At 40.4% G+C, this 16135-nt stretch overlaps 1 protein-coding gene across 1 annotated transcript in view; it reads right to left on the bottom strand.

Moving 5' to 3' along the window:
• Positions 1 to 16100, bottom strand: part of KIN (Kin17 DNA and RNA binding protein) — a 32819-nt gene extending 16719 nt beyond the window's left edge. Inside the window, exons 1-7 of the mRNA XM_045874455.3 lie at positions 15860 to 16100; positions 10906 to 11000; positions 6667 to 6710; positions 6461 to 6583; positions 5223 to 5404; positions 2386 to 2434; positions 1327 to 1384 (exon numbers count right to left, since the gene is read on the bottom strand). Coding sequence (XP_045730411.1) covers positions 1327 to 1384; positions 2386 to 2434; positions 5223 to 5404; positions 6461 to 6583; positions 6667 to 6710; positions 10906 to 11000; positions 15860 to 15973 — 665 coding nt within the window. The 5' untranslated portion in view covers positions 15974 to 16100. The remainder of the gene's footprint in view (positions 1 to 1326; positions 1385 to 2385; positions 2435 to 5222; positions 5405 to 6460; positions 6584 to 6666; positions 6711 to 10905; positions 11001 to 15859) is intronic.
• Positions 16101 to 16135: the final 35 nt, after the last annotated feature.

The raw sequence follows: 16135 nt of genomic DNA, 5'->3' as shown, positions 1-16135 counted from the left end.
GCATTTAGATCAGAGTGAAGATCTCTGGCAAGCCCAGAGAAGCAGTTATACATTGCTCCTCTATTTCCTTCACTTCTCCTGGCCACTTTTCTAGCTGTGCCAAGAAGCACTAGCCTATAACTTAACCAAGAAAACTGAGTTAGGTCTTAAATAAACAACACGTAAAATACTAAGTAAAGGGGCGCCTGGGTGGCTCAGATGGTTGGGTATCTGCCTTCTGCTCAGGTCATGGTCCCGGGGTCCTGGGATCAAGCTCCGCATCAGGCTTCCTGCTCTGCGGGGTGTCTGCTTCTCCTCCTCCTTCCTGCTCGGGCTCTCTCTATCTCTGTCTCTCTCAAATAAATAAATATTTAAAAAAATAAAAATAAAAATAAATAAATAAAATACTAAGTAAATATTGGCCAACTCAAAACAAAATTCTGGTAGACGCTGGGAAGGCACCTTCCTGAGTATCTTACCGTTTTGTTTTGTTTTGTTTTGAATCTCCATAACCAAACTGGACACGTTGCGCATCACAGATTGTGAATAAATATTTGGTGAAAAAACAGATAAGAACCGCAAGAGAAGAGAACATGAAAAGGGAACAGAAGCAACCTGACCACATGCTATATCAGGGTTTGGCAAACTCCAACCTGAGGGCCAAATGCAGCCTGCCACCTGTATTTAGAAGTAAGATCATATTGGAATACAGCCACGTGCATTTGTTGGCACATTGTCTGCGGCTGCTTTCTCACTCCGACAGCAGTCAAGTGGCTGTGACAAAGACAACCGGCCAATCATGTCTGAAATACTTACTATGTGGCCTTTTACAGAAAAGCTTGGTCAGGCCCTGCTCGGCTACTTACACCAGGCAGCCGGGAGCACAACTACGAGTACGTGCCTTCTGGTGCATTTATACTTTACCAGGGCCTAAGAAGGTGGGTGAATAACCTAGTCTCTGTTCTCACAAAATCTTAACACAGTAGGCAGAACAAAAACTGTATACCCAAGCTAATATTTAAACTTGGTGAGTGGGCTGTGATAGAAAAATCCATAGCACTGCAATAGCTTAGGGGAGCCACTAAGCGGAGAAGGACTCAGAGAAAAGCAAACACTTGTCATGTGAGGCATTTAATCAAAATGTGCCTTTCCTCAGAAGCATCGTATCACGGGCAGGTAAGGAAAAAGACAGGTGCTAACAAAAGAAAACCACCATCAAACAAAAATGAGACAAAGAAGAAAATTACAACCAGAAAAAAATAATTCACAATCCTGTGCTTTGAAAGTGCAGTAATCAATATCTCACAAAAATTCTCAGGTTCTAAGATGTATGTTCATGGAGCTCACCTTGATTTAGATGACGTTGCTGCTGAACTACATGCTCCTTTATTCAAATTAAATGTAACTGGAAGAAAAAAAATGATGTATTTTTTTACATGTATATTTCATCATATGTATTATATATATATATAATGTGTGTGTGTGTGTGTATATATATTTCAGGAAACTTATAAAACTTATCAGATAAGACACCACAATGTATCCACAAAGAAAGCTCACGGACATTTTGAATAAACGAGAGCTGGAATGCTCCTATCCAGAGATGACGAATTCCTGCAGATAATACTGAACGGATGCTCACAGAGCTGGGAAAGATCTACATATGATCAAGCTATAGGGGACTGCCTTGGCCGCTCCCCATCTCCACGGGCCCCCTCTCCCCATGCTAAGGGGACAGGACTCCAATTTTGTTTCTTACACCTCTCATGCATGGCTTGGAGGATGATAGAGTCTGAATGTTTGCATCCCCCTAAAACGGGTATGTTGAAAACCTAATGCCCAAAGTGATGGGATTAGGAGGTGGGGGGCTTCGGGAGGTAAATAGTAAGGTTCTTTTGCTCTAAACCAATCAAAATGATGCCACTTCCTTTCCCAGTGCCTGTTCTTGAGGTGGAGGCTGATATGGACTGGCCAGTGATATTCAAAAGGAAGTCTGCTGCCTGGAGGAGTGTCTCCTAGGAAAAGTTTTCCTGCTCACAGGGGACTCCAGAAGAGATGCTCTCTGTCATCCTCTGGACATTGTTGGGTGTGCATACGATGGCTGAAAGTGCCTACCACCACCTTGTGTCCAGCTCCTGATGGATGGCCTAGCATCCAGAACTGCCCTACCTCTGGGATTCTTGTTCTGGCAAGGTATTTCCTTATTATTTAGGCTAATTTTGGTCGGTTTTGTTACTTGCAGCTGAAAGCATCCTACCTGATTTATTGTTACCTTTTCATAAATCGGTAAAAACAATGCAATCCAGACAGATTATACATCTTGCCCCTAAACATGGTGCTAGTTTTTGGCAGAGCCAATATAAAATCATCCATATTAAAAGAAGAATAGGAAAAAAGTAAAGCCACCTTTTTCTTCATCATTTTCTCTGCTTAATTCTGTAAAAATAGGAGCCTCCTAAAAGGGAAAAAGAAAAAAGAGTATGAAGGTTTGGTTCACAGTGCATTTACTATCAATATTCAATAGTCCCAATTATGACTTGCTACCCATGTTGCAAGGCAGCTCCAACATGCAGCTCTAAAATGATGAAAATCCAGGCACCTGGATGGCTCAGTCAACCAGTTAAGCATCTGCCTTCGGCTCAGGTCATGATCCCAGAGTCCGGGGATCTAGTCCCGCATCAGGCTCTCTGCTCAGCGGGGAGTCTGCTTCTCCCTCCCCCTGCTAGTTCTCTCTTGCTCTCTCAAATAAATAAATGAAATCTTAATAAAAAAATAAAATGATTAAGAGCTTGTTAAGAAATTATATGTACTGCAAATATTCTTCAACTAAGAATTATTCTAAAGGGGAAAAAAGTGGCTTCTCTGTACCACATCCCAGAAGACTACTTACATTTTTATTTCTACTATAATTTAAACAGGAAACAACATAAAACAATAAACCTTAAGAATTTTAGCTAGAGGATGGGGCACCTGGGTGGCTCAGTCGGTTAAGCATCTGCCTTCGGCTCCGGTCATGGTCCCAGTGTCCTGGGATTGAGCCCTGCATTGAGTCTGTTTCTCCCTCTCCCTTCCCCTGCTCATGCTCTCTCTCGCTTGCTCTCTCAAATAAATAAATAAAATCTTAAAAAAAGAATTTTAGCTAGAGGATTACTTTAAAAAGCAAAACACTTCTATACTGTGGGATAGTTTAGTGTAAGATCAAGAGCCTAAAACGAACTCAGACAGAACTGCAGGTCAAACCCACCTCTGCACATTATTAGCTTCATCACCTGTCAATCTCACAATCTCCCTGTACCTCAATTATTCTGTCTTTAAAATGGGAATAATATGCATATGTAGGGATGTCATAAGGATAAAATAAAGGAAGCATTTAGCATAATGCCTGCAATAGTGTTTGATAAATGTTGATTGTTTTTTCTATTAATAAAAATGTTCTTGAGATCCTGCTGGGATATTCTTTCTCCATTAGGATCTCACAAAGGAAGGCGAAAGATGATGTTGCTTTTTAAAAATTTATAATATTTAAGAGTGCGATGAGGAAGCACTGATCAGTAGGACTTCCACTGCCTTTTAGGGGAAGATGCTATTTATACTTGAAAAGTACGAATTAACTTGAAGTTTTTAGTAGAATTACGCTAAAATGTTAAAAAACAATGCTATTCCAAAAAGTAAACCAATTTCCTCTGTACATGATGTGATCCTTCTTAATTTCCACAATAGGAAATTACCATTTTCCCTCTATTGAAAGCAGAGGTTTAAAATGAAAAAGGTAAGAGAAGAATTTCAAGAATAAAGAACTTTCAATCTTAGGCAAGGGTTTAAATTTGACAGTTACAGCAGTTTAATAACCATTGTTATTTTAATTTAATACAGAAAACTCCTAAAAGGCTGTGTGAATACACGCATATGAATACACGGATATGGAAAGAGTACCATAATACACATGCACACCCATCACTTATCAAGGAGGTCAACTAACATGGTATAAAAGTTGACTCATGAACGGATCTTTACTTTCTTATTGCCGACTAATTCCTGCATCTCTCTGTACAAAACAGCTTCTATAAGACATGTACACTAATGATCAGAGCAGCTGTATTCACCATAGCCAAAAACTGAAAACAATCCACATGTTTCTCAAAAGGGGAATGGATAAATTGTGTGACGTTCATAAAATGGAATAGCAAACATCACTTTTTAAAAAAGAGTTAAACACTGATAGGAAAGAATATAGGTACAGGAAACATAAAGAACTTCTGTTTAAGTTAAAGAAGCCAGACAGAGAGTATATGGTATGATCACATTTCTACAAAGTTCACAAACACACTAACAGATAATCAACAGTGGTACCGGAAGAACCCTGGTTCCTTCTTGGGGGACGGGGACTATTAACTGGGAATGACTATGACCCCTGGAAATGGTCTATTTCTTGATCTGGTGGGTCGCTACATAGGCTATGCGTCCATCTACTTCCATCCATCCTGCTAAAGACACATACATGTGTAAAATTTCACTGAGCTGTCACCTTAAGATTAACGCCCACCATACACTTTATCACATGTATCTTATACCACAAGAAGCTTTTTAAAAATATTAAATGGCTAGTAGTTTCACATATATACTAGGTTATATTTTCCTGTACTTTTGATATGTAAGCACCATGAGGCAGCGAGTTTTTACCTTCTGTTTACTGCTCTATCCCCAGTGCCTAGAAGAAGGCCTAGAAGAAGGGGGTACCCAATAAATATTTGTTAAAATAAATGCCTTATTCTAGTTATTCCAACATCTGAACCACCTGAACCATGTCTTCCTTCCCCCATTTGTCTGGGTTTTGCCTATTGATTCTTCAAGCCCAGAGGTTGTATCTACCTTCAGATACTCTGCATCTTCCCCAGAATGGGGTGAATGCTGGCCCTATAGGTTCCCACACTGTGTTTAACTCCAGCACTATGTTAATTCCAGCCCAGTGATGTGATCTGCTCTGTCTTCCCCATTAGCTATCGCCTCTGCCTTAGGGATAAGGAAACCAAGGTTTAGAAGATTATATAATTCTACGAGACCATGAGTCAGTAAGTTAGGAATTGAACCCAGATTTGTCTCAACTCCAAAACCTGGGCTTTTATACTTGGCCATCTTTCTTCTCTTAATTAAGGAACAAGACCTACAAAATTCAAGTCAATGCTTAAAAATTTTGCTTCCTGAAGCCTTTCTCTGTTGCCTCCCAGAATGATATTGTTGCCCACCTGTTCTTTCCCTTCCAGACCTCTTCTCACTTGTTCTTCAATAAATTTGGCTGTTTTTTCCTCATCATCAAGGTCCTGCTTCTTCTTTTTCTCTAGTTCCAGTTGCCGGCGGATAGTTTCTGGGTCCCTGTCTATGTACTGAATATACCAGCCTTTCGGGGTCTCATCCACCTTGCACAAACCTTAAAAGAAAAAACATTTTTGCATACAATCAAAACTAAAAGTAAATACAAATGTGTTCTATCTCTGCATCATGTGCTTATTCATTCAAATACATTCATTCAGTTTTGTATGGTGACGAACATAATAAAATAAAATTTAATTTAAAAAAGTTAAAAAAAATACATTCATTCAAACATTCAAATACACAAATTCATGCAGCACACAAATTTTCCATATTCACAGCTGATGAAACTTAGATATTTTAAGTAGAATATTTTATCTCCTTAAACAGAAAAAATTATTATCCTGATTTTTAACTAGCTAGGTTAAGTCAACTATTTAAGCAAGGGAAACACACAAAAGAAGTATTACCTCGCTTATTTAACTGTTTCTAAGTATTTAACATACAAGGAGTACATGATATTCTGCTAACTTACTAAGTAGAAATTTTCTCCATACAATGGAATAAAGTAACACACTGAATAAGTAATACATTGACAGAAAATTTCTTTCTCCTCTCTTCTCCCTAGCTTCAGCCTAGGAAGATCAGAAATGGAATAAACTGAAACAAAATGTTAAAAAGCTTGTGGTGTGCCTGGATGATTCCGGCTCAGGTTGTAATCTCAGGGTCTGAGATCGAGCCCTACGGGCTCCCTGCTCAGTGTGGAGTCTGCTTCAGACTCTCCCTCTGCCCCTCCCGCTTGTACTCTCTCTCTCTCTAAAATAAACAAATAAATGTTTTTTAAAAATAAATAAATAAAAACCTCCTTAAGCGGGGTAACAAAAGTTTCCGAAAGTAAAATGAATACAGCGATAAAAAAGGAAGGACTGATAATAATTCTTACCCCAGATGAGAGGATGCTTCGGTGATACATCTTTGAACTATCAAAAGAACCATTCCAGACACTCATATTCAAGTGTAACAAATGAAATCAATCCTGGAAGATTCTGCTCCTGTCCACAAGTTTTTAATTGCCCTACTCATCCTTGTTTCTGTAAATTTACACAGAAACTATGACAATTCTCTCTCCCTGCATTGGCGCCACATAACTATTTAAATCCTGTCTTATTCTTACCTTCTCTGCCCAGCCACTTAGTAAAATCAGTCAGAGTCTCCCACTGAGTGGCATTCATATGGATGTGCTCTCGATGGCTGATATACTCATTATAAACGATGTTGTTGTGAACTCTCTTAGTGCCTAAGAACAAAATACAACACTGTCAATCCTGCGCAGGTTATAAGATTATGACGTTGTTATATGCACAATACTCAGATGCTTACCAAAGCGTCTCCTGAGAAGTTCTAGGAAGTCATTTCGGAATTCCCTAATAAGGAAAGGAAAGAGAGCATTATGGTAATTCTACAAATATAAAGCATCATCTTCCTGAAATGTAAGCCAGCATACAGTGTGAACACCCAAATGATATACAAGACATCCATGTGAATATCTATTACGAACCTTTAAAAATTAAAAAAGGAAGGAATCCCAAAAGAGTGTAACTTTTAAGAACTATAGTTAAAAGTCAGCCTGGAGTTGAAACTGGAGCAGCCGTAACCAAACTGACTAAACATCTTTGCAGAGGTTCCTTCATCAAGTCTCTTAGTGCTACTGAATGTGGCATAATAATGCAGTTCTTCTTCTTCTTTTTTTTTTATTACATTATGTCAGTCGCCATACAGTACATCATTAGTTTTTGATGTAGTGTTCCATGATTCCTTGTTTGTGTACAACACCTGGTAACAAAACTTCCCTATTCCACAGGAAATTGGCACTTACCGTGTCCCTCTGAACTGAGTACCGTGCTAAGTGCTAGGTAAACATAGGTGAATAAAACAGGAATCTTGACCCAGGTTACAATCTAGCAAAAGCAATCATAACAGAAATCAAACTGCAAAAGAGATATAACGAAGTATCAGGGGAGTGGAGGGAGATGCCCAGAGGTGATCTCTAATATGTGCAGTGAAGTATAAATAGGACTTTAGAGGTGAAGAGGAAGAGGCCATTCCCAGATGGCAGAGAGACATGAAAGCATCACATCTGGGAAATGATAATCTAATTGAGCTAATGTTAAGAGTAGATAGAAATGAGAGACACAGGGGGATTGAACAGAATAGAATAATGGAGCGGGGATGGAAGACAATAGCTGGAAAATACTGGTAGGGCTAATCTTTGAAGTATCTTGAATGTTATGGTAAAGAGGGTGGGTTTTATGCGTGCAGTGGAAAAGCACCAAATAATTTATTTAGGAATTAGTCTGTGAAAATCTGTGATTTAGAAAGATAATCCTGTGGAAAGTATAGAACAAGAATTCTCGAAGTGTGGTCCCCAGCACAGCAGCATCAACATCACCTGGGAACTAGATAGAAATGCCAAGTCTCCAGCCCCACCTCAGATCTACTGACTCAGAACCTGCCACTGTGGTCACAAGCCCTGCAGGTGATTCGGATGCGTGTAGTGGTTTGTGATCCACTGGCATAAAACATGTCTGGGAGGAGCGGAAGCTGCAGCTGGGAGCCCAGTGCATCCTCTCATTTGGGGTAAGAATTATTATCAGTCCTTCCTTTTTTATCGCTGTATTCATTTTACTTTCGGAAACTTTTGTTACCCCACTTAAGGAGGTTTTTATTTATTTATTTTTAAAAAACATTTATTCATGGAATTAATTTAGGCGAGAAATGATGAGAACTATTATTACTAGAGCCGTGAGAATGGAGAGGATGCAAGTTTAAAGGACACCGTAGAGGAGAATTGACAACAGGGACTTCCCAGCCTCGCGTTCCGGGTAGGCAGTTATCAGCCAGCCCAGGATAACAAGCAGGTGTGGTGGGCAGAATACTGCCTTTAGCTTTAAAATGTTGGCTCTGAGAGAGCCTTCAGAAACATAGAACTGTGCAGAGAAAAAAAAAATCTACACCTTAAGACAGATGTTAGGAATGAACGGTGAGATTTAGGAGTCATCCAACACAAAGGTTAACAGCTGCAAGAATAACGGAACTCCTGGAACCCCTGTACTATGGAGGGAAGGAAGCCAAGCGGGCGTTCTGAAGAACGTTCTTGCATTTGAGGAGCTGGGGGGGACAGGCAGAGGGTTAAGGAAAAAAGTAAGCAGAGGGAGGAGGAGTAGGAAAGAATGGAAAACAGAGGCGTTCACGGACAGTTAAGAGCACCATCCACTGAGAAAAGATAGAGAGGAAAACGGAAAGAGGCACAAGCGACCCTCCAGGGAGCTGGTGGAGGCGGAGGGCAGCTACCGAGGACGCAGTGGACGGGCGTAGAGAGGAAGGCTCTGGCCAGACTGATATTTCCCCAAATGTGGCACATGTATCCAGTGTATTCCAGATGTTCTTAGGCGGTTCACAGATAAATCCTTTCTGCCCTTTTACACTGTGCTACTTGCCTTGATGGCACGAAAGCCATGCAGGGAGAACCTGCTGGCATCTCAGCCAAGTCCAGGCAGTAGGCAATGAGGCCACCCTGGACTAGCGGCCCAGGTCTTCTTCATGGGCAGGCGCTCTCGGTGAAAGTCAATGCCAGTCTCACTGAGAATGTCCTTGACAAAGCAGTATCAGTAACAGGATTAAATCTCAACCTGTGGGGCTACCTCTGTCCACTATCCTATGTGATGAAATGGGATTATGAGTAAACCACCTGTTGCTGGACAGTGATTGTCTTGAGCAAAGCACTTGTGCAATCGTTTGAGCTTTGCGCTGAACTACCTTTTTTCACGGAGCACCATTTTTATTGGAAAGAATGACTGACAAATCAACCATGATTATTCCAAATTGGATATTTAGTAGACATTTCCTCAAACATAAACAAAGGGAGCCTTGTCATATCCAGGAAAACAATGGACGGTATTTGTTGCCAATGATAAAATTTGAGCTTTCGAGCAAAAATTTGAATCTGGTCAACTAGCATCAGTCACTGTGAGTTTGACATACGTCCCAAAACTTAAAGACATTTCCAATGACACTGATGCTCACATTAATAAATATGATTTTATAGTTACTGTGTAACAAAATGTGTCAACATTCAGAATACTCAGTGAACCAATATTTTCCAAATGACCAACGCATGATGATATAAAATCATGCATGGGTACGAGATCCATTTAAAGTGAAAGATTGAGGGATCATAATGTAATAGAATATAAAAAGTTTGCTGATGTGGTTTCAGATTCCACACTGCAACTGATCTTTAAGAAACTACTCATGCCAGGGAAGCCTGGGTGGTTCAGTCGGTTGAGCCACTGACTCTTGATTTTGGTTCTGGTCATGATCGAGCCCTGCGTTGGGCTCCACCCTCAGCGGAGAGTTTGCTTGTGGATTCTCTCCCTCCTCGGCCCATCCTCCCACTCATGCACAGGCGGGTACACTCTTTAAATTAATAATAAATAAATATTAAAGAAAAAAGTTTAAAAAACTCCCATGCCGTTGTTTTGATGTAGTATCAAAGAACATCCAAAATTATCTGAAAAAGGCTATTAAAATATTCCCCCCTTCCAACTGTACATCTATGTACAGGGTAGGCTTTCTTTAAGTGCTTCCCAAAACATTTGAAACAGACTGAATGCAGAAGCAATTGTGGTATCCAACTGTCTTCTATTAAGTCAGACATTGGAGAGATTTGCAAAAATGTAAACAGTGCCACTTTTACTTTTTTGTTTTAGAAAATAAAGGTTTAAAAAAAAAAAGAAAATATAGGCTTTTTAAATTAAAAAATTCATTTATTTTGACATGTAATAGGTTTATTATTTTAAATAAATTAATAAATACTTTTTTTTCATTTTTAATCTCTAATTTACAAATAGCACTGTATCAATATCAGACATAAACAAAAGCTCTTTGGGGCTCTTCAATAATTTTTAAGGGTGCTTAAGTGCTAAGTCCACTCTCGGCCTCCTTAAGAGCTCTTCTCCTGTCCCTCGGCTCAATCCCATGCCACTGGCCTGATGTCAACGCTCCGTCCTAGAACTTTGGAAAGAAAGAGCTAGGAAACTAAACATTAATAGTAATAATAATTAACAGCTATTAATCGAGTACTGGGTACTCTTCTAAACACTTTAAAAGTATTAACTCATTAATCTTTATATAAGCTCTAGAAAATAAAGCAAACGCTTGGAAGATGCTGCTGTTTTTAGTCCCATTTTACAGATGAGCAGACAAAAGCACAAACAAATGTAAGTGGTTTAGCCAGTCACACAGCTCATGAGTAGAGAAGCCTGGATTTGCAGGCTTAAGGAAGGCAGTCTGACTCCAGAGCTATGCTCTGAGCCACAACTGAGTTAGAAAGAGTTTTTTATGCTTGAAGTGCAAGACTAAATTGTGAGGACCACTTTTGCAACAATTTCATACTCTGATAAACTGTCAAAGGAAAACAAAACCTGAGCACAGGATAATACAGCTATCGTGTTAATGTGTAAGGAATAAACACAGCTCCCAATATAGAAAATACTGAGCATCTACTAAATGTCCAACTCAGTAAAGCTTATGAGCAAAGGATGTCTTCAAGTTACTTACTCTGAAAAATAATCCATAAACTGCTGAGGATTTTCAGAAGCCAGCAAGAGTTGTCTCTGATGAGATTCGGACATACAGTGACATTTGAAGCCATTCTACAAACATGTAAAGGTAGTAGTTACATTCTGATTTAGGTCATCACAATGGGCCCTAAACAGAAGTATTTAATCAACCCTAAAAAGCTACTCTTTGATAATAAATTGTAAAGGGAAGAAAAAAAAATAGGAAAAAGGAAAAGAAAGGGGAAAAAAAGAAAAATCACTAGCTCTAAGCACACTATTATATTTATTTACAAGTTTTTTACGAGGTTGAGTTATGCAACACTGCTAACCAAAGAATAATTCCAGATTAAAGAGAGAAAAACAGCGCTTTGGAAAACAGACATTAGTGAGAAATGTGACAGGGCACAGTACCAGAAGAGTGACTTTGTTTTTTAAATCACTTTAACAAATTCTACTGAGCGCCTACTTCATGTAGGGCTGTGCAAGTGCTTGGAGGGATGGAATGAAGTAAGATGGGCCAGTAGTGAATTTCCACGAAGGGGACTATTTTCACTCTACTTTAGTTCATTATCCAAAACACACTGCGGCATATTACAGAAACCTCATGTGAAATACACTAAATCTGCATCTTCTTCAGATGACTATAAAAAAATTACAAGCTTTGACTTGTATCTACTCAACTTAACACTTACACCTGGTTCTTCATAGAAAGAGAAATGAAAAATGTGTCTCTCCTCCTGTATTCCCCATCTCGGTGAACAGCACAATCCCACACCCACAGCCAGGACCCTAAAGACAGGCATCCTCGAGTCCTCCTCTACGTCTCCCTTCCACGTACCACTAAGTCCACTCTCGGCCTCCTTAAGAGCTCTTCTCCTGTCCCTCGGCTCAATCCCACGCCACTGGCCTGATGTCAATGCTCCATCTTGATAAGCTTCCTAAGCTCTGGTCGCCCACAGACTACCTACACTATTCCTGCCTCATCTGTGTAGTACCTGTGAATTACTCTTACTTAATTGTATGTTAAAAGGAAACTTAGTATCAGTCTCATAAATGAAAAAACCAGTACTACTTTCCATAAATTGAAAATAAATCAATAAAATGAAAACAAAATGTTGTTACTAAATTCTAGAAACCCATGAGTGGATGGGCAGAAGGGGATACTCTGGATCTGATCTTCTCCCTCAATTTTCCAACACTGAGAGAGGGGAGGACCTTAGAGGGACTAACTTCTCCTCCTACAGGTCACCCTCCCAGGTAGGGAAGGCAATAAACAGATTTGAGGGCAAACAGGACAGAACCACCACAAGTGTCTTACTCTGAAATTGGTAACCAAAGGAAAGAATTAAGCCTTTAACCTCCTTTTCTCATAGGAATTATAATTTAGGGTAACATTTAAGGATAACCAAATAGGCCTAGTTAATGAGAAAAAGGACATTTTTTAGAAAAGAATGGTAGCCAATAATAAATTTAGAAAAATAGAGAAAAACAACCACTTTGCAACTCTTAAGGCAATAATGGACTCAAGCAAGGATGCTAAAACACCTAAGTAAAAGACTGATGGGAAACTAGATATATTCTTTACTAGTTACTTGCTCTTGCAAGAGGAAAAATATTACTTTCTAACATTACTTTACAGGCTGTCATATTTACTCAAATATCCTAGCACTATCAGATATTTATGAGCTTCCTTATGTGATGTAATAGGAAATACATGGGATCACCTATCAAGTAGTCTTCCCCAAAATATTTAACCTGAACCTAATCAAGCCTTCAGATCTAAGTTCCAGTTTATAGAAACTCTAAGTTAGAGAAGGAAGGTGAAAGACAACCACAAGAAAACCTAATTGTTTCATACCAGAAAGTGGCAATGCTCCAAGGCAGTTACTGGTCTAGTCTCTTCAAGCCAGTATCAGAAAAACAACTGAATAGCAAAGATACGAAAGTAACTTAAGAATCCAGTGATAGATGAATGGATAAAGAAGATGGATAAAGACATACACAATGGAATATCACTCAGCTATAAAAAGGAATGAGTTCTTGCCACTTATAACACTATGGACCTAGAGGGTATTATGCTATGTAAAATAAGTCAGAGAAAGGCAAATTTCATGATTTCACCTATATGTGGAATCTAAAAAACAAATGAATAAACAAAAACAAAAGCACAATCAGACCTATAAATACAGAGAACAAACTGATGGTTGCCAAGAGGGGAGAGGAAAGGGGGGTGGGAGGATGGGCAAAACCGGTGACGGGAAGTGGGAGATATAGGTCTCCAGTGATGGAATGAATATGTCATGGGAATAAAAGGTACAGCATGGGGTGGGGGTGGGGGGCGTCTGGGTGGCTCAGTTGGTTAAGCGGCTGCCTTCGGCTCAGGTCATGATCCTGGGGTCCTGGGATCGAGCCCCATGTCCGGCTCCCTGCTCAGCAGAGAGCCTGCTTCTCCCTCTCCCTCTGCCTGCCACTCTGCCTACTTGCTCTCTCTCTCTATCTCTCTGTCAAATAAATAAATAAAATCTTAAAAAAAAAAAAGATAGCATGGGGATTATAGTCAATGGTATAGTAATAATGTTGTATGGTATGGATGATAGCTATACTTGTGGTGAACACAGCATAAGGTATAAACTTGTATATGCATAAGGTATAAAATATGTTGTACACCTGAAACTAATGGAACTAATGTAATGTGTGTGTAATGTGTGTCAACTATAGGCATATAAAAAAATTAACTAGGGGCGCCTGGGTGGCTCAGTCATTGAGCGTCTGCCTTCGGCTCAGGTCATGATCCCAGAGTCCTGGGATCGAGCCCCGCATCAGGCTCCCGGCTCAGCGGGAAGCCTGCTTCTCCCTCTCCCACTCCCCCTGCTTGTGTTCCCTCTCTCGCTGTGTCTCTCTCTGTCAAATAAATAAAATCTTTAAAAAAAAAAAAAAAATTAACTAAAAAAAAGAAAAATAATTGGGTTTCAGGGGGGCAGAAGGAAGGGTGAGGGAAGTGGGTTCTATACTCAGTTTAGAATTGAGAGAGAAATAAAAGCCCTAATAACTGACTGCAGAAATTTTTAAGGAAACAAAACTATTCTGTATGATACTACAGTGATGGATATATGTGTCATTATACGTTTGTCCAAACCCATAGACCATCCAACATCAACAGTGAACCCTACTATAAACTAAAGACTCTGGTGATGATGATGTGTCAATGTAGCTTTACTGATTGTAATAAAAGTACTACTCTTTTGCAAGATGCTGATCCTGGGGAAGTTGTATATACGTGAGGCCTGAGTGTGTATGGGAAATCTCCGTACCTTCCGCTCATTATTGTTGTGAACCTAAAAACGCTCTTTAAAAAAAATCTGTTTTTTAAAGTCCAAATAACAAATCCAATTCATAGCTTTTGATTCGATCTTGGTTTGCAAATAACTTTTAAAAAGCATTTGTGGGAACAAGTGAGGACATGTGAATATGGAGTGTGTATCAGATGACATAAGGGAATTTTTATTAATTTTGTTATGTGGGATGATGTTCATCGTGGCTATTTTGAAAAATATCCAAATATCTTAGAATACTTAGGTATTTAAGTATTTAAATACCAAAGTATTCAGAGATGAAATATCCCGATATTTGCAACTTACTTTAAAATATTTCTGAGGGACGCCTGGGTGGCTCAGTCGTTAAGCATCTGCCTTTGGCTCAGGTCATGATCCCAGGGTCCTGGGATCGAGGCCCGCATCCGGCTCCCTGCTCAGCGGGGGGGCCTGCTTCTCCCTCTCCCTCTCCAACTTCCCCAGCTTGTGTTCCCTCTCTCGCTGTCTCTCTCTCTCTGTCAGAGAGATGAATAAAATCTTTTAAAAAAATATTTCTGAAAAAAGTAAAGATAGGCAAGTTGCTTAAAATGTTAAATATGGGTAATGGATATATTAATGTTCACTGTACCAGTTTCTAGTTTTCTGTGTGGGAATTTCACCCTGACTATTAAAAAGAAAGAACTGGAGAGAAATGAAAAGGAAAAACTGCATCAGTGTTATTCAGTGTAAGTCCTACTTAAGTATCTCATCTCTCGCTGCAGAAACACTCGAGTAGATTCTTCCAATTACCCAATGTTCCCCTGCACCTACCCAATCCAACTCAGTCTCCAGAGAAAAATAGGATCCTGTCACTAGCTTGCTCTCAATTCTTCAAGGTGCTTTATCATCCACCTCATTAATGAAAAAAAGTATAAACTCCATTGTATGGCATACAAAACTTCCTATATCTGCCCAAAGACCCCCTGAGCCACTGAACGCATAATTCACTGATTTAAAATTCACAATCTTACCGGTAGGTACAATTGTTATTTCCACTTTACAAGATAAGCATACAGGCAGAGGGAATGTAAGCAACGTGGCCAAAACTACATAGTTAGGAAGTGGCGCGGCTGGGATTCAGGATTCTGACAGTCTGACTCCCGTCCACGATCCTATCCACAGTAATCCCCTGGGCCCGACACACTGTAGGTGCTCCATAAACGCTTGTTAGGTGAGTAGTGTGCCAGAGCTTAGTTGTCCTTTTTCATCTAATCCCGAAAAGAGGTGTGAATCCTAACTATCCTGTTTCTCTTGAGTCGAGTCAGGTCAGAGATGATTGTTACTCTTCTCCCCCAGGCATCCGGTGCTGCACTATTCAACGCCCCCCGTTTCATGACAGCTTGAGTAGCATCACGTCTACGAGAGCTGCAAAACCTTTTCTTATTTCATTTGTTTTTGGAGGAAGATCGTGGAGGAATGAGGTGTTAGAGACCACTGGTCCCCCTAGGATGAGGGCTGCAGGTAAGGATGGCCCTACTGACTTGAGAAGCTGACTCGCCCAGCGCGAAACCCACGACTAGAGACCTGAGATCCACTCCCTCACCCCCAGTGTCAGGGGCTTGAACCTGGATCTCCAGCAGGGCCCCATCCAGGCCCGCCTACCTCGTCCCGGCACTGCTTCTGGCACATCTGGCAATACCAGCGCAGCTTCTGAAGCCCCTTGGATTTGATCCTGTTGGCGATGGCCTTTGGGGTAAGAAAATCTGACTTCCCCATCGCGACCACGGTAGCGACAACTTTGCTGAAGCCCAGCACCTCGCCAACCGGAAGCGGAATGAAGCTGTCGGGGGGGCGGGGGAGGAGTGGGCGGGCCAAATACCAGCCGCGAGCCGGAAGGAGGTGGGGCCTCCGGAGGCTGAGCACCCAACGCTCGCGAGG

This window comes from Mirounga angustirostris, unplaced genomic scaffold, assembly GCF_029215605.1.
Source record: "Mirounga angustirostris isolate CCGP_5_RB_7025 unplaced genomic scaffold, mMirAng1.0.hap1 SCAF_5, whole genome shotgun sequence".
Lineage (NCBI taxonomy): Eukaryota > Metazoa > Chordata > Mammalia > Carnivora > Phocidae > Mirounga > Mirounga angustirostris.
The sequence above is the reverse complement of the archived record's forward strand: the minus strand, read 5'-3'. Positions and strand labels throughout refer to the sequence as shown.